This window comes from Xiphias gladius, chromosome 19 (genome assembly GCF_016859285.1).
Source record: "Xiphias gladius isolate SHS-SW01 ecotype Sanya breed wild chromosome 19, ASM1685928v1, whole genome shotgun sequence".
NCBI classification, from domain to species: domain Eukaryota; kingdom Metazoa; phylum Chordata; class Actinopteri; order Istiophoriformes; family Xiphiidae; genus Xiphias; species Xiphias gladius.
In genome coordinates this window covers 22051040-22078589 of record NC_053418.1, presented here as the reverse complement: position 1 = coordinate 22078589, position 27550 = coordinate 22051040, and the positions used below count along the sequence as shown (strand labels likewise).

Sequence of the window (27550 nt, the reverse complement as noted above, 5' to 3'; positions counted from 1 at the left end):
TAGACACTAAATGCGTCGCGCTCGATCGTTTCTTATGACATTACATCCAAACCAGCGCAGGGTTAATCCTACCAGCTGCGCACTGGACGTGGCTTCCTGAGCGGATGAACAGTGGCAGATGATGAGTTCAGTGCCCTGAGGATTGTGCACAAGACAGTCAGTGATCTTCTAACAGCCGCGTAACACCGCAGAGTCCCTGCCGCGGCAGAATGGGAGAGCGTCTCAATCTGGACTAGTTGAGGTTTCTTGCTTAGAAAGGTAATATCGATTGAAACTGAACATCCTCCATCACGCAGTTTCAGCTCAAGATTCCCTCACCTTCTGACCGGACACAAAGTCTCCAGGATCTTTACGCACAACTTTTGCGCACAACCGGGGGACCTGCCGAGGAACAGATCTCGATGCGCAGTCCGTGATACTTTCGACACGGACTACACTACAATTTATACTCCCACAGGTGTGACTATGTTGAGTGTGCGAACTGCAGAAATGGATGAAACGATCCGCTCCATCCTCTGCTGAAACGAGACCGATCCTCACGGACACTGGGAACTTGCCTGGACAAGCGAGCCGCGCCGGGTGCCAAAATGAGCCTTTACTGCCAGAGCTGGAGGATCTTACAGATAGTCTTTGCAACAATTACAGCAGTTCTCACCCAAGGTAAGGGGTAATTGGTTGCGCATTTTCATTTTTTTTTTTTTTCCAAAACTAAAATATCCACGAGGGACGACTACAAGACCAGCTTACGCCAAAGTGCAGTGAATTAACCTGAAGCCTCCAGGGACTGGCCGCGTTTAAGCAAGCATACTGTGTCCACATTGTATTTAACGATAATAGCTGAAAAGAAATGAGCTATTAGAACGGACTGTCTTATCTTGTGCACATGTTACTGAGGTGAGGTGGGCCTTTTCTTAGAAACGCTATGCCAGCGATAAAGCAGCCTTCTCTAGAAATCTAAATAATATATTAATGTCCTCATTTGTGCCACAAACTTAGGCTCTTGTTCAACAGTGACACAGCGTTCCAGAGGGGCTAACATAAGCATATGGATCTTATATGTAGCTGCATGGCAGGGAGTGGGATATTGAACATTCAGGGTGAAATCGGTGAGGAGTAAAACACTTGATGGGTTTATATTACAACTCGAGCCATGCCTTAATGCCCAGTACTTTGCTTCTCTCTGGGACTGTATCACTTTCCCTCATGGATTTCAGCTAGAAAGTCGGGTGAGACTGTTTTCACACACAGCAAGACAAACGAGAAGCAGACAATCTAAATTCCCAACTTTGATAAAGGGAAAAAGGGGGGGGGGCACCACAAAGGTATTTACTGTAAAGCCTATAACTGCCTCATAGATGGCTATTTGCAGGGAATGCAGGCAGGATGAGTAATGTGGATAAAAAGATGACTAAAATGGAGAAATTGTGGTAAAACAGATTTTTTTAAAGCAGCTTTAAGAGTCTCATTGGACATAACAATCCCTACCAATCAGTGCACAAGCTTAAGCCTCCCTCAATCTCTCTCTCTCCTCTCCCTCTCTCTCCTATCTTCTCCACCCTCTCACTACCCAGCCCCACAGTACATTACATGCTGTATGATCAGTACTACATCATCTTTATTTTTCTGTACAAAACATTCCCTCAAGCATCCAAGATGGAAATAAAAAAAACGCTGTCAAGTGTACTTTGAGGAGATTTTAGTGATAACAAGTGTTGTGAGCTAACTTTTATCCTGGAAAGAGCATGCAGCCGGGAATGTTTTGCAGCTCTAGTGTTGTCAGCACATAATTAACTGTCATGACATACAGTAAATCGCACAACAACAAATCAGCAAGAGAGTCATGACCACAGAGCATAAATCGGGGAAAAGCTTCGACCACTCTATATTTTATCATTTTTGGTCAATTTTAATGTGTTGTACTCATTGTGATAACCAATGAACTCAGATCTATGTAACTTTTCATTTAATTGGGACAACAATACTCCAATTAGGCTTCCTGCAGCAGACACCACATTATAGCCCTGCTTAAATTTCTAACAAACATGTCTAGAAGCCCTTTGATAATTAACCACACTGCTGTAAGATACTTTATTTAAAAGAAAAAAAAAAATTGTTGAGCTCACTAGCAGGTGTTCCTCCTCTGTTGTAAGCCCCTGTTTCCCTCCGAAGATGACTGCTAAGTGTGTAAATGTCCCACGGACAACATCAATACAAATCTTTATGTCTAAGGACCCACTCATTGGCAAGCTGCCAGATCCTAATGAGACTCTTTGGTGCTCCATTACAGGTAGATGCACTGGAAACATCAGCCGGTCAAAAGATAGGAACACAGAGGGCTAAAATCAGATTGAGAAGACCTTGTTTGCTAAAACTGCTTAATTTGTGTTATTAGCATCCTGCCTATTGCCAACACTTTCTTATCTTAAAGTATTTATAATCAGTGTGTTGCTATATATGGGACCAACATGTGACCAAAAACCTTTAAAAGACAGCATGCAAGAGAAACTTTAAGCCTCAAACAAGTCTTTTAATCTCTCAATTACTGATTAAAATGCAGACATCCATTTTTGTCGTCTGTGATGCTATTGGGAGTCGACTCACTTCGGCAAGCTGTTTTGCACATATGGTAAAAGTCATTACTGCGCATTAGAATTCACAATGGCTGCTCAGGCTTTGTGCATTTTAATAGAATAATACAAAGATTAATTACAAATGAAGAAATAATGCTGAAGGACAAGCACACTGAAAAAAGGTTAGCTGACATGCCATGAAAAGCATTTAATAGGGAGCCTTAAGACAAACCGCAGGACAAAATGTTGCTCATTAGCTACAGAATTGTTTTTATAAAAATTGGTGACAGGGAACATTATTTTGAAAGGAATCTGTAAGACTTAAGCCCTAAGTAAACTTTTAATTTACTTGCACAGAACAAATCTCAGTTATAGTATTATACTTTTCAAGCTTAGGTTACATGAGTACTTTCCATTTTCATCCATGATAGAAAAACTCTCGTTGCACTGTAATTATGTCATACAAGTGGCTTAACTAAAAACACAACAAAACTGAGGGATATTGTACACATGAAAAGCTCAATTTCAGAATGTGACAGAAAATCCCTACCTGAGGTTAATTTTCTGCTGTCAGTAGAAGGTAGTCTTAGTATCAAATGGTGTGTAAAAAAACAACTCCGAAATCTAATTTGATACAGGGAGCATTTTCAACTGGAAACAGAGAGAGGGATGAACAAAGATTTGATTGACAACATATGATTTAAACCCTGGCATAAAAGGGATTTGTTTTTTCCTCCCAGAGAGCACTTAACCTAGATACTGTAGAGAAAAAAAATTAAAAAAAAAAATCAACAGTGCAAGGCAGTGAACATGTTCAGTCTGTAGGAGAACGGCCTTGGAGAGGTGGCTTTTAAAGGCGGTTGTAGCATCTGCATGGCAACACTGATGCTTTTTGACCCAGTCAAGGAGGAAGAGAAGCTCAGGGTCTTCAAAAAGAGCGATTTGAGAGTCTGGAACAGCTGGTGCAACAGATTTGCTCTTATGTTTATCAGTTGAGGGCAGGACTCTCATCATGATGAGGGGAGCATAGAAGTTGAGTTTTACTTACATTGTCTACTTGTTAAATTCCCAAAATACTGGCAAAGGAGAAGGATGCTTCTCTCAAACTGCAATGAATCGTAAACAAACAGTTCCTGCAAAGTCTGGCACCATATTCACAGATAGATTGTGTGCTCTGTATGCTCCATTTAAATGGTCTCCTTCTGGGTTTTACAAAATGAAAAGCATGTGAAATAACATGAAGAGCACAGATGACCCTTTAAACCCAACTGTAAAGGGATGGGCTTGCGTGTCAAGTACTTTGTTTCTACATTGGCGTTGCATTCTCCCTGCTGGAGACAGTGAGCCAGTTTATATTCACTCCAGCCGGAGCTGCTGCCAGCTCTGGTATTAAACAGCACATCTGTCACTATGGCCACTGGTAGGCTAAGCCAGGACAACCCCATTCCCGGCTCCAGTCTCTGCCTTATGCAGTGTGTTGCCCACTCAGCGAACATGACAGACACTCTTGTATTTGTGTGTGTATGTGTGTGTGTGTGTGTGTGTGTGTTTGTGCGTGTGAGAGTTGGGGGGGGGGACTGTTGTCTTTCTTGGGGTCGACATGATTGTGACACTCACAGTATAGTCATTGCTGTGTGAACTGTCAGATCATGATGACAGGCTCTTTGCATGAGTGGATGAGTGAGGGTGCAGAAAAGCACAAGCGCCCATGATAGACGGACCCATCAGATGCCAGCAGCCATGAGGGAAATGACGCCTGATTTTTTGACATGGAAAAACTTCAAGCCTTCCTCATTGAATAAATAACAACAACACTCTATGTGGCGTATTTTGTTTTTAATTTCACAAATGCATCTTACACAGGTCTATAGATCTACATATTTCTTTTGGTAATTTTGGTATACTAGTGGGATGATGTTTGGTTAGGTCTGAGATGCTATTAAAAGTTGTTTTTCACCTTGCTTAGTGCAGCTCCATCCATTTTGTTATAATCTCCAGAGTAAACACCAGTCTTTTTGTCCTTAATTCACCAAGTAGGGCAATTAGCCACCAGATAAACAGTGCACACTCAGGTCAGCTGCTATAATCTTCATAATTCTATCAAAAAGGATGTTTAATGAGGACACATGATGGTTGGGTGACCTCTGCCTCTGCTCATTTCCATTGGTGTAAACACTCACCATAGAGCTTTTAAACCAGATCAGGGAATATTCATGCTGTTGGTTTGTGTTTACTGTCTCATGTAAAAAGGTCAATCTATGCACTTTGTGATCAGTATTTAACAGCCAGACTGTAATCCTGTACAATCAACACAAAAAACTGATGCATAAATGCACTTAACGAATTATACACAATTTTTCAGATGCATTTCTGTCTTAGTTGACTTCATATATTCATCAAAGTCAAGTATCCAAGTCTTTTACCTCACTCGCTGATGCACTATTCTCATTTTTTTCATGGCAGATCTGCTGGGTATTCACAGCCTGCTGACAGTCTGAAAAGCCTCCTTTAATCCCAGTTTCTGATGGTTCCAACCTTGTGCCAGTTGTATCACATCCCACCTTTCCTGCCCGTATAGAGAAAGCAGCTCATTCATGAGAGGGGTGAAACTTGGGCAATGGAGGGGAAACTGGGAAGTACAACATGACAAGCAATATTTTTGAAGAAAATGTTATGTCTTGAACCACTTGACACTTGCAGCACATTTAAGTAACAGTAAACAGGTTTTAAAAAGTAAATTCTATAAGAAATGAAGTGGTGATTTTAATATATTATCTTTCTCCGACATGATCACCTATCTGGAAATTATCTAGGGACTGGACAAAAATTATTAGTGGCTGAGGAGAGGGGGTCAGAAAGTGTGCAAGGTCTTGTAATTTTTCTTCAGCAGGGGAGGGTCTTTGTCTTACTTTGCAAAAATAGTAAATAGTTAAGTAATTAAGCCTGTTACGTCAAATAGACAGCTTTAACGTGCACCATTTTTATTTAGGTGCACTTTGTTATATGCAGAGGAAGACAGTTCTGCCTCTTTATCAGGGTTTTATTGATCCGTACATCTGTGGTGCACATTAGACATTCCTTTGAGATATTAAGATTTAAACTGGGGTAAGTGATTAAACAAGTTTTACGTATTTAACACTTCCATACAGTATTATTTTTACGTTGCGGGAAGGGTGTTGAAGTTTTTCTCTAAGTCAAGAGGAGGGTTCGAATAAATATTAATAACCCTGAGGAGGGCCTTGCTTTTTCACAAAGTGAAACATAAGGTTTCGCTCCTCTCAAAAAACGCCACTAATTTTAGCACAGTCCCTTAAAAAAGCCAGCAAGTTCAAATGCTGCTCCATGCATCATTTCACTTATGGGCTCCGTAATAGGAATTTTAAGGTTAAACTCAGAGGTAGTTTATTGTAATACTTTGATGACCCACTCAGTGGATCATTTGCCCTTTGCTGACTTTTGCGCTGAAGTGTTAGTTCCTGGAACAGAACTATATTTCCAAATGTAGAGGAGAACTGATGTCCTTATTTCTGTTTTTGTTTCAAGTAGAATTCTTGCTTCTTAGAAATGGTACTATGATATATTCAGGTGGTTTTTAAGAAGCCTAATATAATTTTCTATTTTTACCTTACAGATTTCAGCAGTAAAGAGTTGACTGACAGTAAGAGCACAGTGCCTTTCCCTGTCTTCTTGCCAGTCAACTATGATGTGCGAGATGCTGACTACCTCTTCCTAAAGGAGGCCAGCCAGGACTTCATGAGGAACTTCAGCATGCAGAGTCACACGCAGCCCTTTGTTATCTTAAGAGCCAGCCGGCAGCCAGCTGTCAGCGCCAGCTACGGCACTATGTCTACAGAGCAGCTTGTGCCTCTAGATCTTGTCCAGTCTCTGCAGCTCTTCAACGCTCCAGAGGTCTTCACCTTTAACTGGAAAATCCAGGCCTTTGTGCTGACACCTCTGGTTTTCTCCTCCAAGCCCAAAGTGCGGGTGCTCTTCTATGTTGCAGGGAGGGATTGGGGCAGGGGGAGTGGAGCTGTGGATGAGCTACCATGTGTGACAGTGTATGCTTTCTGGCAGACCCAGGAGGTGAGGGGTTCCTGTGCCATGGGAGGGGAGAGGGGAACCTGCATAGCTGAGCTGGCTCCTGCGCCTGGCTGGTTTGCCCCAGGGTCAGAGGGCACCAGCAGAGAGAGGCAGGATCCGTCTGCTGGGAACCCTGTGGAGCTGTACTACCAGGCTCAGCCTAAAGTCAATGGGAAGTGTAATTCTGTGGATGGAAGTCGCTGGAGTGGCTCACAGCAGCAGGCTGAGTATGTTCCTGTCGCGCCCATGCAGAGGATTGGCAGTGTACGTCTTCTGCAGGTGCCTAAAGGAATGGCAACACTTTCTCGACTCAAGCTTGGAAATGCCATTGTCATACGGACATCCTCCAAACCCCTGAAGAAGACTGACATCGCCACGTTCTACATACTCATGGCCAGCTCTGCTCAGCTGACTAACTTCACTCTCAGGTGAGACTGTGTTTTCTGTTAGCTCACAGTTTCCAGCTGTCAGAATGGCTAAATTGTATGCACTGCCGCACACTGGATTGAAACACTGCCATCACTTCAGTGGGCTCTGTAATTTCAATGAAGTCCAATTTAATTGGTCAGTAAGAACTCAACACTGGGAATTGTTCGCTAACAGTATCAGTCCTTATCTCCAATTCTTGCACAAATCCTGTGCCATCAAAAAAATAAGGGAATATTGGAGGAAATGAGATTTAGGATGGATTATGGCATTTCTCTGAAAATATCATGGAGGCTGACAGTCTTTCCAGGAAGTGGGGTAGATTATTTGAGTTAAATTAGAAAAATACACAGCCAGATGACAATAAGGGCTGTTTCAAGAGTTGTAGTCATCAAGGTTGACATGGATCAAATGAAATCATGTGTAGTTTATGACTCATTATTGCTCTGCTTTAAAGGGTATGCTCAGGATCTGTGTTCATATATGCTATGCACTGCTATTGAATGTATGAAAAACATGGGGATTACAAACATAGCCTAATTTAATTTAAAGCTCTGTAATCATTTCACAATGCAGAGTAGTCCTGTTTGACCGGAGATGAGAGCATTTGTAGTACCATCTTAAAGCTGGAGGTCTGTGACACCTTTGGTAATAAAGGCTAATGTTATACAGATATTGTAAAAGAAATGTTTGAAAAGAAATATTCCCCAAGAATTAATACCTTGACCACCTGTCCTATTATCCTCTGGAGGAAAAGAAATATACAAATGCACAAAAGAAAGAAAAACAAAAAAAAGTCCCTGTTTCAAAGTGAAATGATGCAACATGGGAGATTGGCACCTCAAAATTGGATTTGAATTAAATGCCTCCAACTTGCTCTTAACGTTTGTTTCATTGATGGTTTTCATGGTCATCTGCAGCATAATACCTTTTGTTATCATCATCCAGATGGAGATCAAAGCATAGCTGGATTTGTCTACGTTAGCTGTCAGAGCAGACAAGTAAAGATTTACACAAACTTGAATAGAGATTGACTTTTTTAAAATTATTATTCCAGACACTGTCAACTTCACTCCAAGCCAGTGAATAATGGACTTTCAGGAGGCGTGAAATGCTTTTTTCTTACAGTTATTCATTGGGTTTGTGTGTAGATTGGGATCATGAGTAAAGCATGTCATAAACCCACTTTAGATATGGGGTTTGGTTTTTACATCATGTAATAAATGATAGGGGAGGTGTTTGGTGTTTGCAGTGTTTTTGGGTGATGTCCAGTTAGGTGTCCTGACTTAACAACAAGGAGAAGAAGAAGACCAAGAAAGTCCTTGAAGGCAGGTAATCCAAATGTGTGTTCGTTCTGAAACAATAGTCACAGTCTTTCCTCGTGGATTAGGAAACACTGTGGTACACAATCAGTACTTCCCTGAAAAATAAATAATTTCTGACTGACTTCCACCTTGACTTGCTCATACATGCTTCAGTGGAGGTGAGCAGGTGAGGAGACAGTCATGGATTATTAATTCCTTTCTCACCCGGTCCCCCATTTATTCACTTAGACAGTCACTTACTCAGATCAATTGTGAAATCTGGAATAGCTAAATATTAATTGAGTGGACAGCTGTGCATGGATGCACTTGTCCCCCTTCAGATTTCAGAGTTGAGTCTGAAACAATTGGTCATAATTTCCCTTCAGATGTTTAGTTATTTTCTGGGGTAGCCAAGCGAACAAAGATACATAAAGCTGAAGGTGTTTTGTCCAACATTTTATCTGAAAATCGTTAAATTGCATTATAGAGCATAACCTGTGCGTTCATGTGTTTTAAAGGGTTAGATCATGTATTTGAATTAATTGGATGGTTTCATTTTGTTTCTGTCTCTTGATTTTAGCTGAAGCAATGAAGCCAAAAACGAAATCCTTATTTTTCCCTTTTTATTCTGTTGCTTTTAGTCATTGCTGCTTTAATTCATTTACTCAGTCACACGTTCCGAACAAAAAGCGGATAGCAGTAATGTTGCCTCTCCTCTCCTCTCATTATTGTTTTCCTTTCCTTTCCTTCAACTCTACTCCTCTCCTCTCCTCTCATTATCCTTTTCCTTTCCTTTCCTTTCCTTTCCTTTCCTTCAACTCTACTCCTCTCCTCTCCTCTCATTATCGTTTTCCTTTCCTTTCCTTCAACTCTACTCCTCTCCTCTCCTCTCTCATTTTCGTTTCCTTTCCTCTCCTTTAACTCTACTCCTCTCTTCTCACAGCCACTTTCTGTTGGTTGGAAGATTGGCAAGCTTGTTAGGAGGCTCTGTAGTAATTAACCTTATGTGATGTGCAGTTGTGTTTATACAGTACGTACTGGTGACTAAACTCTGAACTTCCTTTTTCTGCATCAAGCATGACATAATACACTGACTGTTCTCTAACTCACATAGTCAGTGCCACAGTACTACCCTCCCCAAGCTTAATAGAACATTAACAAGCCCTGTGCATCCAGTCCTGCAGCTGTCTGTGTGGTTTATCACTGTCTGAATGTCCCATTAAGCTTTGCTTAATACTCTCTCATCAGCATGATAAACCTATTATTGATGTCCATAGGTCGAGTCAAGGGACATACAAATTTGAGGCCGACTGAGAAAAAGACAAGCCACACCTGTCCGTTCCAGCAAAATGAAGCCGTCATTCTCTGTGACAGTGTGATAAAGGTTATAGATAGTATTGTACTACCAACATCACACTACGCATGTCAAGGGCAGTTAGATTATTCCTTTGGTGTACACCCAGCAAGTCTGATCTTACTTTTTTTTCTAAAAATCAGCTGTGAGGCACAATACTTTGTCTTGTTCTTTGGGTTTTATTTTAAGGCAGCATTGTGATTAATAAACTCGAGCCTTTTGTATCAACAGGACACAGTGTCAGTGAGCTCTTCAACCAGGGAGCCTAATCATTCATCTTTGTTACAAATAGAACTTTTACATCCATGTTTAGTGCGGTGGTGCCTGCCATCTGGCAGGAGTGTTGCATGAGCATCTCCCGAACTCCCTAAACCACTCCATAAGTACGATAAGCACGTTGCCGATGGCTGGCTATCAGACTGGCTAAACGTTGGGCATTTGACTGCATAATTAACGGTTGCATCTGTTTCAGGTTGCACTGGGGTTCAGCGGTGGTACAGTGGCCCCTCAGTGCAGCATTCACAAATCCAAAGATGGGAACACAAATCATATCAGGGGAGTAATTACAAACCCTAAGTAGAACATTCTTAGCAGCCTTGACGATGAAATGCATCAGGGCCATGTTGTCTAGCTCACACAGAGGATACAATCTCTCCTCTAGGATTCTGATCAGACTCAGTCTGTGTTTTATTGTATTATGTAGTCATGTTTTTGAAAGTTCACATTGTTTTACTCTCCTTTTTGGTTCCCATGGCTCTGTGATCATTAAAATTGGTTTAAAAAAATCTGCTTCCCACAAATAAATAATGGAAGGGAACTGACTGATAAAGGCCAAGTGCCAATGTCTGCTTTGAGTGTATTTGACAGCGTGTGTATCTATTTGTGTGCCAGTTTGCGTGTGTGCATATGCGCGGTGGCATTTTTACATGCATTCATGTGGTTGTGAGTGAATGAAGAGTATGTAAAAGGTGAAACAATAGTGCCACTCACACCTTGCCCGGTCAGAAGTGAGATGGATGGCAGGTGCAGCACCTGAGAGCTACTTTTCTCACACACTGTCAGCTTTAGTCTCCATAGTAATCCATCTTCTCTGCCCTAGTGCCTCCTCTTGCCCACTGCCTCCTCAGAGTCTGCTAACCAAAGCCATGGACGCTAGTTCCTGTTCCCAGCCACTTAGAAGAAAAACGCCTCTTCCAGTCACAGGGGATTTTTTTTTTAACATTTTTTTACACAAGAGGGGCTGAGAGAGAGAAAAAAGGGCTTTAGATAAGTCTTCTTGTTACTGTCACTTTTTATCAGTTAAACCCTTCTCCACTCCGCTCAATACACAGAGGTGTTTCATCACAACAGGGCATGTTATTCAGAAGCCATTACTAGATTAACAGTCCTAGGTTTTCTCATTAAAACAGTGAGCATGCCATCCTGCTTACTTCATTGATTATGCTGGATTAAAGTTTTTCCCATTTAAGATTTCTCTAGTGCATCTGTACTTTTTCCACGTCACATGTGAACAGTGTTTCACACTTACTTATTTTTCATACACTTAGAGAAATAGTTTGACATTTTGGGAAATATGCTTATTCGCTTTCTTGCCGTTTGATGAGAAGATTGATACCGCACTCATGTCTGTATGCTAAATATGAAGCTACCACAGGCAGGCAGTTAGCTGAGCTTAACATAAAGATTGAAACAAGAGGAAACCGCTAGCCTGGCTCTGGCCAAATGTAAGAAAATCCACCTACCAGCACTACTAAAACTCACTAATTAATACACTTTATCCCTTTGTTTAATTCGTACAAAAACTGAAGTGTAGATATGGCTCTCGGAGACTTGGATATATGTAGCCCGCATGACATTGTAATGTGAATTATAACCGTCGATTGGCAAAGTGATGAGGCAGAAATAATTACGATGTGACATATTACCTCCACTGCCATTAACAGGAGTAAAAGGGTGCAGGTACTTTCCTTCTTGTTCATACCTCACCTTTCATCCTTATTAGGAAACTGTAGCCTGTTTACATCAAAACCACATGTATTTCTCTTTGCTCATTTAGCCCAAACTGAGTGTTTTTCCCCCGTGTTGTTGGCTCTCTGCCACCTGGGAACCCTCCTAATGGCTATACCCCTTTCTGCTCTCTTATGTCTCTCTCTCTAATGCAAGTACACAGAGAAGTTAGTTTAATTTACAATACTAACAAAGAGACCATGCAACACTTACCGTATTTGGGTCCTTTTTCTGCTTTATTTGAAGAGAACCGCTCAGAGCCAAAAGTGATTTAATAAGTCGGGGTCGGAATTTGAAAGTCCATTGTGTCTCCAGATACACGTCTGCTGCAGCAACCTCTGCAGTAACACCAACGGGGAGTGAGAGGTTAGAGGCTTCAACACAATTACCTACCTTATGGTAAATAAAATGGCCATTAAACCGTCCACTGACTCTTCAACTGTAGCATTCAGCTGTGTGCAATTGTGACCAAAGGACTTGGAGGTTTTTATTTTCAAGCCAGCCACAGCACCAGATGATTTCCCCCTTTAGCCCTCTGGTCCCTGGCAGAAAACTGTGTTAATAAGATAAACCATCTTCTGTGGTGTTTCTGCTGGAATGGAAATCGGCAGTCTCCGTGGTCACGGTGGTCCAGAAAGTCACGGGTCATCGTGGCACATGATTAAAACCACAATTGAGGAACACTGCTCAGTCATCTATTTTTAATTGTGACCTTTAACCTGTAAGTTCTTTGTCTGTTTTAATTTCAGCAACGTCACAAATGCCACAAGACGAGCCAAATCCATTAATTCTGAGAAACAGACAGAGTGGAAAAAAAAGTGACCTTTCTATCTTGCACTCCTGCGGTTAAGGCACCAGGTCGTGTCAGACAGTGTGGCTTTTGCAGCAAAAACCTCCATGCCAAAATCTGTGGCCACTTGAGACCTCACTTTCTGATTACATGTTGGTTGTGCAGATGTTGTCACAAACAAGGGGGTCACACAGACATCCAAAATGTGCACAATGTACACGTGAGGTCATCTTAAATATTTCAATTAATAAAATAATGCCTGCTGGTAGATTGTTTTTTGTTGTGCTGAACAGGGAGCAATGTCTCCTGTTCAGAACTGCTCAGCTTCAGATTGCTGTTGCTCCTATCATACAGTAGATTACACCCTCCTCAGAGACTCATAATGCACTTTGTTTTTATCTCAAAGATTCAGAGATAAACCGCACAGCTTTGCATGCAGATGAAAACCAAAGAATTACACGAGAATGTTGTTCTGAACTATTTGAGACAAGAAGTCTGAGCTGTTGCTGGGTATGCAGAGTCTTATTAGAGCTTTAAATATACAATATAAAAGAAGGAGCAATACATAGTGAGAGTGGTTGACCATATGGATTACTAGTACTGTTTTAGCAGAGGACTGTATTTTTATGAGATTTTCACATGCGTGCTTCTCCTGGCCTTACTCGATCGTAATTCTTCTACAAGAATTTCTCATTAAATTTTGACCTACTGCAAACTGCTTATGCTGGGAAAGCCCACTGGGAAGGTCTACAGACGCCGATGCATAATGCCTACCATTTACAAATTAGTGCCAAGGAAACTAATGATCTATTAGTAAAGTTTAAATAATGAGCGCACACGAGGATGAGCAGAAAGAACAAGGTTTACTTTTCAAATGTAAAGGAGTTGATGTGAAGGGGGGGGTTATGGGTGGTAGTAAATCAATGTTTGTTGACATTTTCTTTTGCAACTTCCTCCACTTTTGCTTTTATTTGATCAATGGTTTGTCTGAGTATTATATTTATTTTATAATGCATAATACATGACAATGAAATGAATGTATGAGACTTTTTTTTTGTGTGGAAATCCTGGGTTTTATGGAATTAACCTGAACAGATAAAGTTTGAATGAAGAAATCAAATATGTTCTGTCTGAGGAAACTGGATTTCCTAACACTGCTGACAAACTATAAATTAGTAAGTCACAAGAAAATTTAAAAAAAGGCATGAAAATGGGATGAAGAGAAAAGGTAAAGATATGTTTTGTTAATTGTTCACATTATATACTTAAACTTTGGAAAAAGAACCATTTATTGCCTTATATTCCATTGGTTGTTAATAGGGGACATTTTAAATTTGCCACATTCTTGACCTTTTCGTTTCTGACTTTTCACAGAGCGACAGTTAAGAAAGGTGTGACCTTTCGAACAGCAACACCCAGTAACTCTTTACTGTGGGACATAACTCTGGATATGGGAGCAGACGGAGCCATCGCTGTAATTTGTCAGAGGAAGGCTCCAATACCTGGAAAAAGGCAAGTGTGTCTAATATACCAGTGTGTTATATCTTTGTGTGTCTATTTTGTTTTCACTGAGAATTTGATCACATATTTGTAGGTTTAAATGGCTATTGCTTGAATAGACAAATACTCCAATGTTGGTTTGCAGTGTCTCTAGCTGTTTAACTGTTGTAATGTCCTGCAGAGCATAGCGGTATCTGTCTCTGCACCTGTGGATGAAAAGACAAAGCATCTGTACTGTGCAAATCTGACAGCTTACTGCAGAAACATACTGTACTGTGTCCTGGGACGACATCTCTTATACTCTCTAAGCACAGATTGGCTGCAGGTGCTCCCGTAAAGCTGAACTTCGTAAACAGCTATTGCTTTTTCCCCTAATTGCCCACTTCTCCTCTTTGCTTTAATCATTTCTAAACATTTACCAATTGTGCATGTCAATGCGTTTCTAGCATGTAGTAAAACATATTTAGACCTGTGATTTAAAAGCTGCAAGCCAGGAAAGTAGTTATGGCAAAACTATAGCCATTTCCAAACATAACACTTACAAACATTTGCAGGTTTCTCCATTCAAACTCGGCTCTTTGGGGATTCTAAGAAGTACTTAACTTGCACTGTTACCTTATTAAACAGGGCTACATCCTTTCCCCAACAAGCAGCTTATCACAGATGTCCCTTCAAGTTCAGCTAAGTGCAGCTTTATTTCACTGAACTGAGATCATTCAGTTTATTTAATAGATAGGTCATATGAGCTTGACCCATGCTTCCTCAGATTAGATGACACCCTTTTTAAATAAGGTCATAGGCAAAAAAAAAGGGTAGAGAGTTTCTGCCATGTCCTTTCATTCCTTCTCTGTCTTGCACAATTGCTTCTTTCCTTGCTGCAACAATAGCAGCCTTAAGTTAACCTGTCTTTCAGTTCTTTTGTATTACATGGGCTCTATCTTATGGCTAACTGAAAAATGTAATACAGGCAAAACTAGAGTCTAACTTACAGCCATATGGCTTTGTCAGACCGTACTTAGGCATGCAGTACTTTGAGCTAAATGCTAACACCAGCAAGAAAACATGCACACAGTGACAATGGTAACACGCTGATGTTTGGCAGGTATAATGTTTACCAAGTTGACCATTTTAGTTTTGTGTGTTCGCATGCTAATGATGACAGAGGAGGGCCGCAAGGGAGGGCTAACCCTCTTCTGACGTAATAAGGATAACTTCTGAGCGCGCTGGAAAGTATACATGCTCAACAGAATGCTAACATTTGCTAATTAATATTAAACACAAGGTAGCTGAGGCTGTTAATGCCATTACTTTTGCAAGTATTTGGTAAGAAACAAAAATATCCGGCTAATTTAAAGTTGGACGTGATGATGGTGCTACATTAAAATTTTGGATCATCAAAGTATTACAATTCATCCTGAAGGGGATATAAATGTCTGTACCAGATTTCATGGAAATCCATCCAACAGTTGTGGAGACACACTATAAAACCACAAATGGCAGCAAATGGCAATAGAGGAAAAGTCAGCAGATCACCAAAGCCGTATAACACCCATTCAAAGACAATGATTGGATATGGATAGATATTTCAATCTGGATGTAAGTTGTGGACTGACAGGCAGACAATGCCATGCCACTAGTGTGTCATCGGTGAGCTAATTGGTCTAGCTGAGCCAGCGATCACCCAAACAACTTGATGCAACATACATTCAGCAGAATACGACTTATGTTGTTAATGTGCACTTGATTTTAATTCTATTTTTTTGACACTTAAGCTTGACAGTGGTCCTAAATACTGATCCACTGAGATTTAACTCGAACAGTAAGATTATTTCAGCCTCTAGAGCAGCACCAAGAAATGCTTGTAAAACTAAGGCTCTAATCTGTGTGTGAATGGTGAATGGCTCGCATAGCTGGAGAAGAGCAAGTGTATGCAGCCAACTTTCCCAGGATGAAAAAAAAAGAATAGTAATAAAGGTAGACAAAGAATAACATTCGCTGCTTTGCTTTAATATAATGTGTACCCACTGTAGTACAGGGATAAATTTAAACTTCCTGAAGCTAAATGTGGGTTTGTCTAACACAGACTCAAGAGGTCATACAATAGACACAGCTTACTTTAACCAGAAAAAAAAAAAAACACTGACCTTATCTTTGCTCGTCATTATTGGTTTGACCTCATTAAGTTGTTTTCCCCATTTGCCGTGGATTATGACATTGTTTATCACAACTTATTTATGGGTTAACACATTTTTTCACTCTGTCATTTTGGCTAATCCCCTCTAAAATGTCATGAAACTAACGGAACCCCTACAGAGAGCGTCTACTGTCACACCACTGTGAGGATTTCTCAGACTTTTTGTCTTCCTGGCTTTAGTGAGCACTAAAAGTATTTGCTGTATCTGTACATTAAGGCTTTTGTTTATCCTCTGTCGCAAGGGCTTGGTTTGGATCTTACTATTAAAGCACAGCTACTCAAAGACAGACTGCCGACCATAAACAAGTTGTTGAAGCATCATTCCCCTGAAAGCTTCACAAGAATGACTGAGGGTGTAAATAGAATGCCAGCATGCCCTATCTTATGGATATCTGTGTTAATGCGTACTTAAGGGGATATAGGCATGTTTATGTGCGTCAAGCAGATCTTGTTTTGATACTTGACCAGAATTCCGTTATTATCTTTTAATCTCAGGTCTCTGAGCAATATGCTAAGATTATCCAATTTCACTTCATCTCTATCTTGCCTTTAATAAAGCCAGATATGAGAGGGGGATACAGAAAAGGACTTTTGTGTGCTTTGTTGTTGAGTTTGGAATTTAATGGAGGATTAACTGTGTGTCTGCAGAGCTCTGACACAGATATTTATAACATGGACACACAGATGCAGAGGGTCTGATAATGTCCATGCGGGAATTTGCATGCTTACTGCTTACCAATATATCTTTTCTACAGTTCAATACGGTGCCAAGAAATAAAACCAAGGATACTAACTTGGGCGATGGGAGAAAATTGAATCCATGGCTAGGGCACTCTGTTCTTGCTGGCATCACTGAGAGGCCATTATAACGTACAGGGGCTGATAATTTTTTTGTGTGTGCAGGATGCTGCTGTCCTCAGACCACCTTTTATTCTTTTTACACTTAACATTACCAGATACTCCAGCATAGGGCCAGCACAGAGAAATTCAGCTCTACTCTTATTTGGTTTGGTTAGTGAAAATGCCTAGGGATGGAAAGCCCTCTACAAAATAAAAAAAAGGGGGATTGGGTCTTGTCACAACTACTGGGATCACATCCCTCTCCTAAAAATCCCCACACTTTCTACCCAAGGGGCCAAATTCACAACATCAAACTATGAGTTTCGAGCTGAATATTTCCAAAAATCCAGTCTTGGTCTTTATCAGTTTACTTTTTACTTTGCTTTAAATAGCTCCAACAGTTTCCGAAGTATTAAATAATTTCAGATTTAAATTCTGATGGTGGAATGGCTGAATCCACCCTTTAGGGATGTATGGTCTACTGGTCATTGTGGCCTATAAAATACACACTGCCTTTGCATCATACAGTAAATGAGGTCTTATTGATGAATTCTGAGCTGTGAATACCATGACATAATCCTATTCATCTGGTCAGTGGTTAAAGTTATTTTGCTTGACACCCATTATTAAACATTAGCTCTGGTCATAGAAGGTGATGTCTTCATCCAGTTATCTATTGTTTCCCATATAAATAAACCATTTGGGTATTTTCAGCCAGTGACACATTTTGTGTATAGCACAGACATGGTGAGCCCACAGGAAACTAAAGCAAGTGGGTTTCAATGCTATTGGCATGGCTCCATGAATGTCAGTGTCAATTGGTGGGTCCACCACTATGTTCTATTTACTGAAATATCTCAACAAGTGCTGGATGGATTTTCATGGAATTTGACACACACATTCATACACCTTCTTAGGATGAATTGTAATTACTCTGACTTTTCATCTAGTGCCATCATCAGGTTAAAATTTCAATATGTCCCATACACTAGTTTATGTCCAAGTACCTCCAAAGCTCATGACATTCCCATCAGCCTCAGCTGCACTTGCGTTTTATGCTCATTAGCAAATGTTTGCATGCTAACACACAAAAGTGTGATAAAGACCATGGAAAACATTACACTTGCTAAACATTAGCATGTTAGAGTGGCATGTTCGCATACTGATGTTATTATTTAGCTCAAAGCATCACTGTGCCAAAGTACAGCCTCAAAGAGCTGCTAGTTTGGCTGTCCTTAGTCTTGTGGTAATTATCCAATTAAATATCTAAAAATCCTAACGCAAAGTCTTCATCAGAATCCTAAAAAATTAAAAAAAAAAAAAAAAAAAAAAACATCCATGGATATTGACATGTCCTGTATTGAGAACACTGAGCCACAGGCTGAAGTGGGGGATACACTGCTGTAAAATCACTATGCCTTTATTCAGACATAATTATCTCTACAGGAACTTAACGTGAGGCAAGAGATTTTAAGATTCCAATGGTGAAGTAAATTATATTAAGTATCACTGGCTGTGATGGAAGGATTTTGTCTTTCTGTCGCTAATGTACAAATTGAAGGTATTGAAAGAATTAGACGGTCCCCAAATAGTCAAAACACTAAAAAATGTAGTACTGCTTGCAACAAATGATAATAATAAATTGACACTGGAAAGCTGCAGTAACATTCATTTTACCATATGTCTTTTCTTATTTGTTTTGCTTTGTTTAACTTCATTTTTACACCATAATTTGTTGTATTGGAATTGTAGGCAGGTGCTGTATTTATGTATGTGTATATGCTGTATGGAAACTGTATTTGTCTAACTAACTCAGCTCTTTGTTTCCCACCCAGGCTTGAAAGCAGTCTGCTAGAAGTGCTTCAGATGGATTTTGAGGTCAAAGAGCCGAGCAGTCCTCTTGATAGTCAGGTGATCATATGGAAGCTGGAGCTACCGTCTGCATCCAAAAATGTAGCCAAGACTGAAGGAGCAATGAGGATCTATACCACTCAGAGAGACTTTGTTGGCTTGGCTCCTCTTGTAATGGTGAGTTAGCTGACAGCTTCCATGTCACACCTAATCATTATTAAAAACTGGTGCATGAAAACATCATAAAATGCACTTTGCTGTGATCCATTCCTGTCTGGTTTGCATATGCAGAAGGCTGGATATGCTTTGGACTGTTTAGTAAATGGGTTCTATTTTGAGCACAGAGTGACCTTGTGTTGTTGACTGTCAGCTAGCTGATGTCTCTCTTCTGTGCTGTTCCGCTCTGTTCTGGCGTGCAGTATGTGGTCATCCTCTCCTCCTAACAGCTGCTTCATGTTCGTCTATTTTGGTGCCGCAGGCCTCTTTATCATGCTACCTCTATAATTAATCCATGATATAATCGCCACTACTAAATATGGAAGATTACACAAGAGTTTACACCCCTTTGAATTACAATATTGAATCTGATTTATCTGTCACCTGGGTCAGTGACTTCTTAGTACACCATCGTTTGTGAGAATGACACACGGCAATGACAACCTGTCACCGAAAACACTCAGACTGCCTTTTTAATTTCTAAACATCTTTAACCACATATTATTGATGAAATATGAAATTTATAAAATTAAAAGTTAAGAATTATTATGCTTTATGTTATACTTTTGGGCAGTAGGTTACTCAAATTTTGCCGTGCTGTTTCCATCATAATGGTGCTTGAATTTATGAGAATACGCTACAGTATCCTGATTTGTGATTTTGACATGGTTCATCTCTCTCTGTGGATTAGAAGCTGACCTCAGGCTGAGGGCCAAACACGAGGAGATTTGATGGATGGCTCGAGGGGACATTAGCGCTGACTGATCACTCTTAGCCTTGCTCCACGAACCCCTGCTAGTGCTGCTGCTCAATACTTCTCTACAATGGCGAAAGCCTCACTGACACAACCTTCAGATCAGTGTTTTTTTTTAACTATATTATAATGACAGTTGAAAAAAAAAAAAGATGCTTGGTTATTTCAGCTTCATTTAAACCAGTTTTACAGTCAAGGGACACGCATCCATCTGTTTCATTTTCATACTCAGAGTGGCCAAGTGTCTCTTTTAATTTAACTGATCATTCACAGAACTTGACTGGGCTGCGCTCCACTGCTCTCATACTAATCTACACACACGTACACAGGCGTTATTAAATTATTTCAACTTCATTTGAAACTTTTTTTTTTTTTTTTACAGTGGAGGACACATATCCATCTGCTTAATTTACATGCTTTCATTACCCATGTATGCATACAAATGCTTGTACAAACAAACAAACAAACAAACAAACAAACACACACACACACACACAGTCAGAAAGATACCCGGTCCTTGGTAAATGGAGCGCATTTATATATTTATCCAAATCACTTCATAAGTCGTGTCTCTTCACCCATTCACATACATACTCATACCATTGGAAGACGCCTCCCATGCCGGTGCTGGCCTCACTATCCTGAGCAACTGGGGTTCAGGGTCCTGCTCAAGGACACTTTGCCGTATAGATGGGGGAAGCCAGGGATCAAGCTGCCAGCCCTGTAATAAGGGAACGACTCATTCTATCTGCCCCAACTGCTTTACCTGCAACAGCTGCCCTATTTAATAATACATTGAGCATTAAGGAACAGGCTGTACTGTATTTGTGTAGAGATTATTCTTAGTCCGTGCCCATGTCTCTAGTGATTTGGCCATGTTTGAACTGATATCGCATCCCTCTGAGGAACATGCCCGTGCGGAAAAGTCCGAGATTAGCTCTCCCTTCCATGTGGCATCCCGGTCATCACCCAGCCTTAACCCCCCCCCCCCCCGCCGGCTTCCTATAGAGGGGAAGCTGGATTGCTGAGTCACTGAGTCACAATTCATCACACTTGTCTCTCCTACCTTAGTCCTCTACTTGCACCCCTTATTACTCCTACAGAGAAAAGCTTTAGCCATCTGGTAGTCCCACCCCATAAAATGTAAAATTAAATAAGATTAAATTATTGTAATAGAATTGTTATTTTTATGTTATGACTGTGTCTCATTTTCTTGTCTCTCTACAGGACACAGAGATCCTGAACACAGCCATACTGACTGGAAAGAAGGTGGTGATGCCTGTGAGGACAGTAGCTGTGGAGGAAGATGGAGTAGTTACCGATGTGTCTGACTACACAGACTGTAGCTCCACTGATGAAGATGTTATCAAGGTAAGACTTCCTCCTCCTCCTCTTCCTCTCCTTTGCATCAGGACTGACATTCACATTCTTCTGTTTACTGCTGCTAAACGCATTTTTTTCCTCAGGTAACCATTTAGAAAGTAGTGATTGAAAAATTTTTTTTTACACAATACTACTGCAGGGAAAGTGATTTAAAGTTGAATAAAGAAAAAAAAAAGATCAATTTCACCTCTTACCTTGTCACTGTCCTTTTTATGAAATAGACTTAAGAAGCAATTTATGCTACAGTTAAAACAACTGTAATTGGATTGTGTGAAACTAAATAAACTGGAAATAAAGAATCAGAAGGATATTGTTCACTGTACAGTATCTGGAGGGATGTAAGAAGGGAGGGCAATTTGGAGTGGATGTTAAAAAACTGCTCCATAGGGACAAGGTGGGTTTCATGTGTGCTGGTAAGGAGAGATCCCGACAAATAAGCTGTACCAATGTCACCTCTGCTACCTGTCTCTTTTCCACAGTAAAACAAACTATTAGTTGATCACACATCAATCTCCCAGACAATGAAGAGCCACTGTGCTAAATCGCTCACCACAAACGACCTCACAGTCTGCCACTGTGCTCCCATCCTGTGACTTGTCCCTTTTATCCTGTGAACCTGAGCACGGCTGACTGCCAAAAGCCAGCTTTGTTTACTGATGAAATTGAAAGTCAGGCCCCTTGCCCCTGAGGTAAGAGGTTGTGAACGTATTTACTCAAGGGTAAAGTGGCATTGTAAACAAAGAATAAAGACATGAAGTGGACTCTAGCACTCTACTACGTTTTTTGCTAGTCAAGTATGTCCCAAAGCAGTTTTAGCAAACAACAGATGTCTTGGCTAATAAATATAGTGTTTGTTCAGTATTATGTTCATTTGTGTTGCTCCATGAGGCGATCCAAAGGACAGTATATACAGTAAATGCACATGTATTACGTGCAGATGGGTGTCAATTAGAATAAAGCAGGATTACGTGAGGATGTCAAGAGGCCGGATGTGGACTAAATCATTCTTTTCACCCCTGTAATGTAGTCGTCTTTGCTGTTGTTCTGAGCTTACTGTAGCTCTCAGTGTATTTGCTGACCAGATAGCAGCTCCAGTCACAAATATTCCCTTTAATCTTCTTAGCCTAACAGCTCAACTCAGATATCTTTTCTCTTCTGTTGTGCCTGAGGAGTATCAAAGCTGCTAATGATAGAATGGAAAGGATTTATCTAGAATGAACAGCTCATGTGACTAAACAAAAGCAAAGAAAGTCTAAGGTTTTTCACGTGTACATGAATGACAGAGAGCATAGGCATTCTCTTTGTCAGTTCAGGATTGAAGGATTGACACTTGAACATTTATAAGCAGGGACAGGTTTTGCATAGACGATAATCAGGACTTTTTATGGCCTAGCGTAGCAATTTGACTAACTGATTTACATTAAGCCTGAACTGAGTGTAATGCTTACCTAATTTGCCCCTTTGCAAGATATATATTAATTCTTCACACTCATTAAAACTTATTTAACTTGTTTATTTGCACAAGGAAACCACAGCCACAGTTGTATCAGTAAAGCAACCATTACAGCATTTTTTAATTTCTGTCTGTCTTTAACACTTTACGCAATGATGAAAGTCAAATTTCCATTTTAGATAAATATCTTTTTTGACACCAAAACACAGGGATATTCTTGGCTGCAGAGCTGATTGTGACTAGGATGAGTGGGCGGATGGCACATTAAAATGGTATTCCCTTTTAACTGATACTTCAGAATATTATTTGAACGTGGCTCATATTAACTTCAGTGTAGCTCTTGGAAGATGTTTCTCTAAAAAAGAAGAAATGAGCAAAGTATCTTAGATCATGGATGACTGGTTGAATGCCTCCACACTGAATTAAAACACAAGAACTCCAAATGACTTCACTGGAACTACATCAGCCCATCTCTGTCTTTTGTTCCATGCTTGCATTAGAAATTTTCCATAACAACAACTGTTCAAGGGCTTCAGTGCCACATACTGTAAACCTGCTGTTTGCATATAAATCAAGCATAGGATTATTCACAGAGAAGAGGTCAGGGCTCAGTTAGCAGCAAGGATGACACGTCGTAAAAAGCTTAAGCTCTCGTCATGGGTGCAGAATGACTGACGCTCAGATGCAGTGATGATAGAAGATCCTCTCAAAAATAGCATGTCCCTGGGAAGGCACATCCTCTAGCTGTTGGGTCCATGCAAATGAGAGAGGGATATCTATTTGCTAATTGTATTCCTGCTTTGGCTATCTGTCAAAGTCACTGTTTTTCTTCTCCACTCCCCTGTGCACTACCAAAGGCTGGTGACTGAATTTCAATTCTACGTTAATTGTCCAATTTGTTTAACAGAGGCTGTTGAGTCGACCAATGAAAACCTCCTGACTCGTGTCTCAAAATGCCCATGAGATCTTTCAGCAGTTGCCCAAACTTGCTAAGGTCACCTTTGAAATCACAGTGTAATGAATGCACTTGGCTGTGAAGGACTGACGTTCAGCAGTGCACCACATGATATTTTGATTAACATAAAATTGCAATGCTGCCTCTTCCTAAAGCTTCGGACTGGTGATCATCACAGTAGTTTATTAGATCCAGCTGACATTACTATGGTAACACATGCAGTCCAAACTGCTGGAAGGCCATTTGTTGTTGTAAGAATAGCATATTTGTTTGGATAGTGACTTTTATGAGAATACCTGATTATTCTTTGTCATTGGTTAGATAACTAACATCTCCTTCACTGACAACCATCTCATCCTCTGTTTGATATAGATCGTTTACACAAGTGTACTTACACAAACTTTGATATTATCAGGGAGATTAAAATGATAGAATATTCATGTTCCTTTTATCTCTCCCTACCCAGGTGTCAGACAGGTGCGACTATGTTTTTGTGAATGGCAAAGAGACAAAGGGCAAAGTGAAGATGATGGTGAATTTCACCTACAGCTACCTGAGTGCTCAGCTGGAATTGAACGTGTGGATGCCCCAACTTCCCCTCCTGATTGAGGTGTCAGACACAGAGCTGAGCCAGATCAAAAGCTGGCGGGTACCCATACTAACCTCTAAAAGGTGGGACAAACAAACAAACAAACAAACAAAATAAGCAAACCAGTTGTTTAACATATAAACTGTCCTTATTTGGTTTTCTAGGTGGGATTTCTGGAAGTGCCCTTCAGCCCATACAAATTATATCTCTCCAAGGGTTTAGGGTTTTGATTCCATTACATAATTTACTGTAATATCTCAATGTGATCCAATCAAGCAAAGAGACAGGATTGAGTGATTGGAGTATAGCAGGTCAAAGCATTTACCGAAAGGTGTGACCTACACCTGTGTTTTTGTGCTCATGTCCCAGACCTGGCTGGAACAGTGAAGAAGATGACAGGAAGGGAAAGGGCTGCATGCTGCAGTTTCAGCATGCACTGGTACGGGTGCTAACTCACTTTGTGGCAGAGCAGATGGATCCTCGGGATCCCAAGGCCTATTTCCTGGGCTCTGACTGGCAGGTGGATGTCACGAGGCTGGTTCGATATTTCATGAAGGTGGAGGACCCTCGCGTGGCAAGGCTTCAGGCAGGAAGGGTGCTGTCAGGACGGGACCTTGGGACCACCACCATCCAAGTAATAAACTGAACTACTACTTGAATTAACCTTGTCCCCAGAATCCTGTGACCAGTGGCTGGACCCTAGATAGGATGGGGTAGTTTCTTCTTTGAGTAGACAAAAGTTGGATTTAAGTTTACAAGGACAAAAGTTTTACTTTGAACCTGATGAAACAAACTGATCCCGACAAGGAGGTACAGTATGAGGCACCCTAATTAATTTATTGTGTCTCTCATCGTTCTGTGACAGGTGTTTTCTCCACTTTCTGATGCAATCTTGGCTAAGACAACTATCAAAGTTGTGGATGACAAAGTGACCATCACAGAGTTGGGGGTCCAGCTGGTAACAGGCCTCTCCATGAGTTTACAGCTCAGTCCAGGAAGCAACAGGGCCATCTTGGCTACCACAACGACACAAGAAGTTCTAAAGAGCCCCAAACAGGTAAAAGTCTTTATCGATTTTAAATTTCTCAAAGATAAACTTAAAATTCAAAGCACAATTACAATTTCTGCCATTTTCTGTTCTTTCAGGAAGCTTTGGTCAGTGCCTGGGTACAGTTCAGTGATGGCAGCCAGACACCTCTTGATATTTATGATCCTGCTTACTACAGGGTGACGGTGACATCTCTAGATCAGGGGGTTGTGTCGGTGCAGGGCATGCCTCCAGCTGTGGTGGCAGAGGGAGAGGGCGAGGGAGTTCTGGTCAGAGTAGAGATGTCCATCTGTGAGGCCTGCCAGAAGTCCAAACGCAAAAGCACTATAGCTGTGGGCAATGGCAGCCTCAAGATCAAGTTTCAGGTGAATAGCCGACGGCCAGACGGGAATACCAGTAGCTTTGAAAGTAGCACTGTTAGCAGCAAGGACAATGGCAGTGACTATGGGAATGATGGGGAAGAGGTGGACAGTGAGAGAAAGCAGAGGAAACCATCTCCACCACGCAGCTCAACCTCAGAAAGAGAGGAGAGCGTCATGCAGAAGATCACAACCACCATTAAATCTACAGAAATAACCTTCATAACCAGCGGCAGCCTCGGAGGAGTGGGTAAGACCAGCCATTCAGGAAACCCCAGCAGCCCTACCACTGTGGTAAATGTAAGCATGATCAGCAGCCCCAGTGACAGCAGCAAAGGATATGGCTCAGACAACATGATAGTGGAGGATATGAGCAGTATTAGCTTTACTAGCACTGTGAAGGCCCCTGGGAACTTGGTAAACTACAACAACTTCCCCACCAAGGTGGAAGAACCTGGGCAGGAGACAGTGGAGGTAGAAATTGGTGGTGAAGAAATGTTAGCCAACAGGCCTCTCTCAGACTTGGAGATTGGCATGTACGCTCTCTTGGGTGTCTTTTGCCTGGCTATCCTGGTTTTTCTGGTAAACTGTATCTCTTATGTTATTAAGTTCAGGCACAAGAAGCCTCCCTCTCATGGCCAGGAGCCCACAGGGCACAGGCATGACTGGGTATGGCTTGGCACAGATGCTGAGCTGGTGATGAGCGTGCCAGGCAGCCCTGTCCAGCAAGACTCCCAGACAACAACCACCGTGATAGACATTGGACCTGGTAAAACCACCTCTCTGTCCAGGAGGCCCAGTTGCTTGGCCTCTGTTACAGACTCTCCCCTCAGTTGCGTGGGCTCCCTCAGGAGCAAACCTATGCAAACAGAGTCCCTCCACTCGCCCACCAGCAAGAGAAAGAGAGTCCAGTTCACCACCTTCTCCACACTGGAACGCCAGCATTCGCCACATCTCCCGCCAAGGGAGAATGGCCATGGAATCCACTGGGTTGGGAAGGAGGACAGTTGTGAGGAGGAACCCCAAGTGCCCAACACAGAGCCTGGGGACCAGTTATAATACAGAACCTGATCAGACCTCACATGTACAGTAGATGTGGCTTTGATCACCTCAATGCCTTTGTTAATTCCAACAACTGTCAAGAACATGTGATTTGGGAATTGCCCTCCTCTACATTTCATTACCTATTAAGGCCTTTTACATGTACATGTACTGTATATTATTGTTAATATACACAGTGTTGTTAATAATACAAAATGTTCAAAGCCACCAAATGTTAATGCTGCATGTGGATATCTACTTCTGTAATTTTTTGCACTCACATGCTGGTATAAACAGTACAGACACACTGTGTAAAAAAGTATCCCAAATTACAAATACAACATATTGATTACCAGTTATAATATAGAACTCAGTCTGACAGATATGGATTTCACTAAAAAGGTGGCTTTGATTAAACATAATACTAGCTGAAATTGGTGTTTTATATTATGCAATATCCAAGACGTTTTTCTTTGTAAATTTAAGTTATTTTTAATTTTAATTTGATTTTTTTTTCATTAAAACACTATGATCTTGAATGCTGCCTTTCATTTGATTTTTTAAAAAACTTTTTTTATGTTAGGTACCTATCAGTTTTTTAAAGAGGCACATGACCTCTGGTAACAATATGCTTGTCAGCTACTGATGTTTATCCATATTTTGCGTAATGCTTAATTTTACAGTTGCATAAAAAGTAGGCATAGTGCAAAACCTTTGAGAGAACATTTAATGTTTTTCTAACCAGGCAATGCCCCAGTGTGTTACCAAAATCAACCTTTGTAAAGACAAATTACAAGAACCTTTTGTGCCCCTTTACCCTTTAAACAAATTGAGTT

General features: G+C 40.9%; 2 protein-coding genes across 3 annotated transcripts in view; one reads left to right on the top strand and one right to left on the bottom strand.

Moving 5' to 3' along the window:
- Window positions 1-557: 557 nt before the first annotated feature.
- LOC120804801 (transmembrane protein 132D) lies at window positions 558-26756 on the top strand. Its single transcript, XM_040154438.1, has 9 exons — window positions 558-660; window positions 6202-7078; window positions 13906-14043; window positions 18901-19093; window positions 21114-21257; window positions 24144-24349; window positions 24636-24900; window positions 25132-25323; window positions 25413-26756. The coding sequence occupies exons 1-9, from the start codon at window positions 588-590 to the stop codon at window positions 26730-26732; spliced, it is 3408 nt and encodes a 1135-aa protein (XP_040010372.1). The 5' UTR covers window positions 558-587; the 3' UTR covers window positions 26733-26756.
- The window catches only part of glt1d1 (glycosyltransferase 1 domain containing 1), a 32935-nt gene continuing 18958 nt past the window's right edge, over window positions 13574-27550 (bottom strand). The window contains exon 12 of one of the 2 annotated variants that reach the window (XM_040154442.1): window positions 13574-14237. In XM_040154442.1, coding sequence (XP_040010376.1) covers window positions 14190-14237 — 48 coding nt within the window. In that variant the 3' untranslated portion in view covers window positions 13574-14189. Of the gene's footprint in view, window positions 14238-22809; window positions 23078-27550 lie in introns of those variants that run through there. The other variant, XM_040154443.1, reaches the window with a different exon arrangement.

What these genes read in the sequence shown, in the direction of transcription:
- LOC120804801 (XM_040154438.1), top strand. Translation starts at nt 588, where the DNA reads ATGAGCCTTTACTGCCAGAGCTGGAGGATCTTACAGATAGTCTTTGCA. An exon ending in TACAGCAGTTCTCACCCAAG is followed by an intron (nt 661 to 6,201) that starts GTAAGGGGTAAT and finishes TTTACCTTACAG; the next exon opens with ATTTCAGCAGTAAAGAGTTG. An exon ending in TTGGGACCACCACCATCCAA is followed by an intron (nt 24,901 to 25,131) that starts GTAATAAACTGA and finishes GTTCTGTGACAG; the next exon opens with GTGTTTTCTCCACTTTCTGA.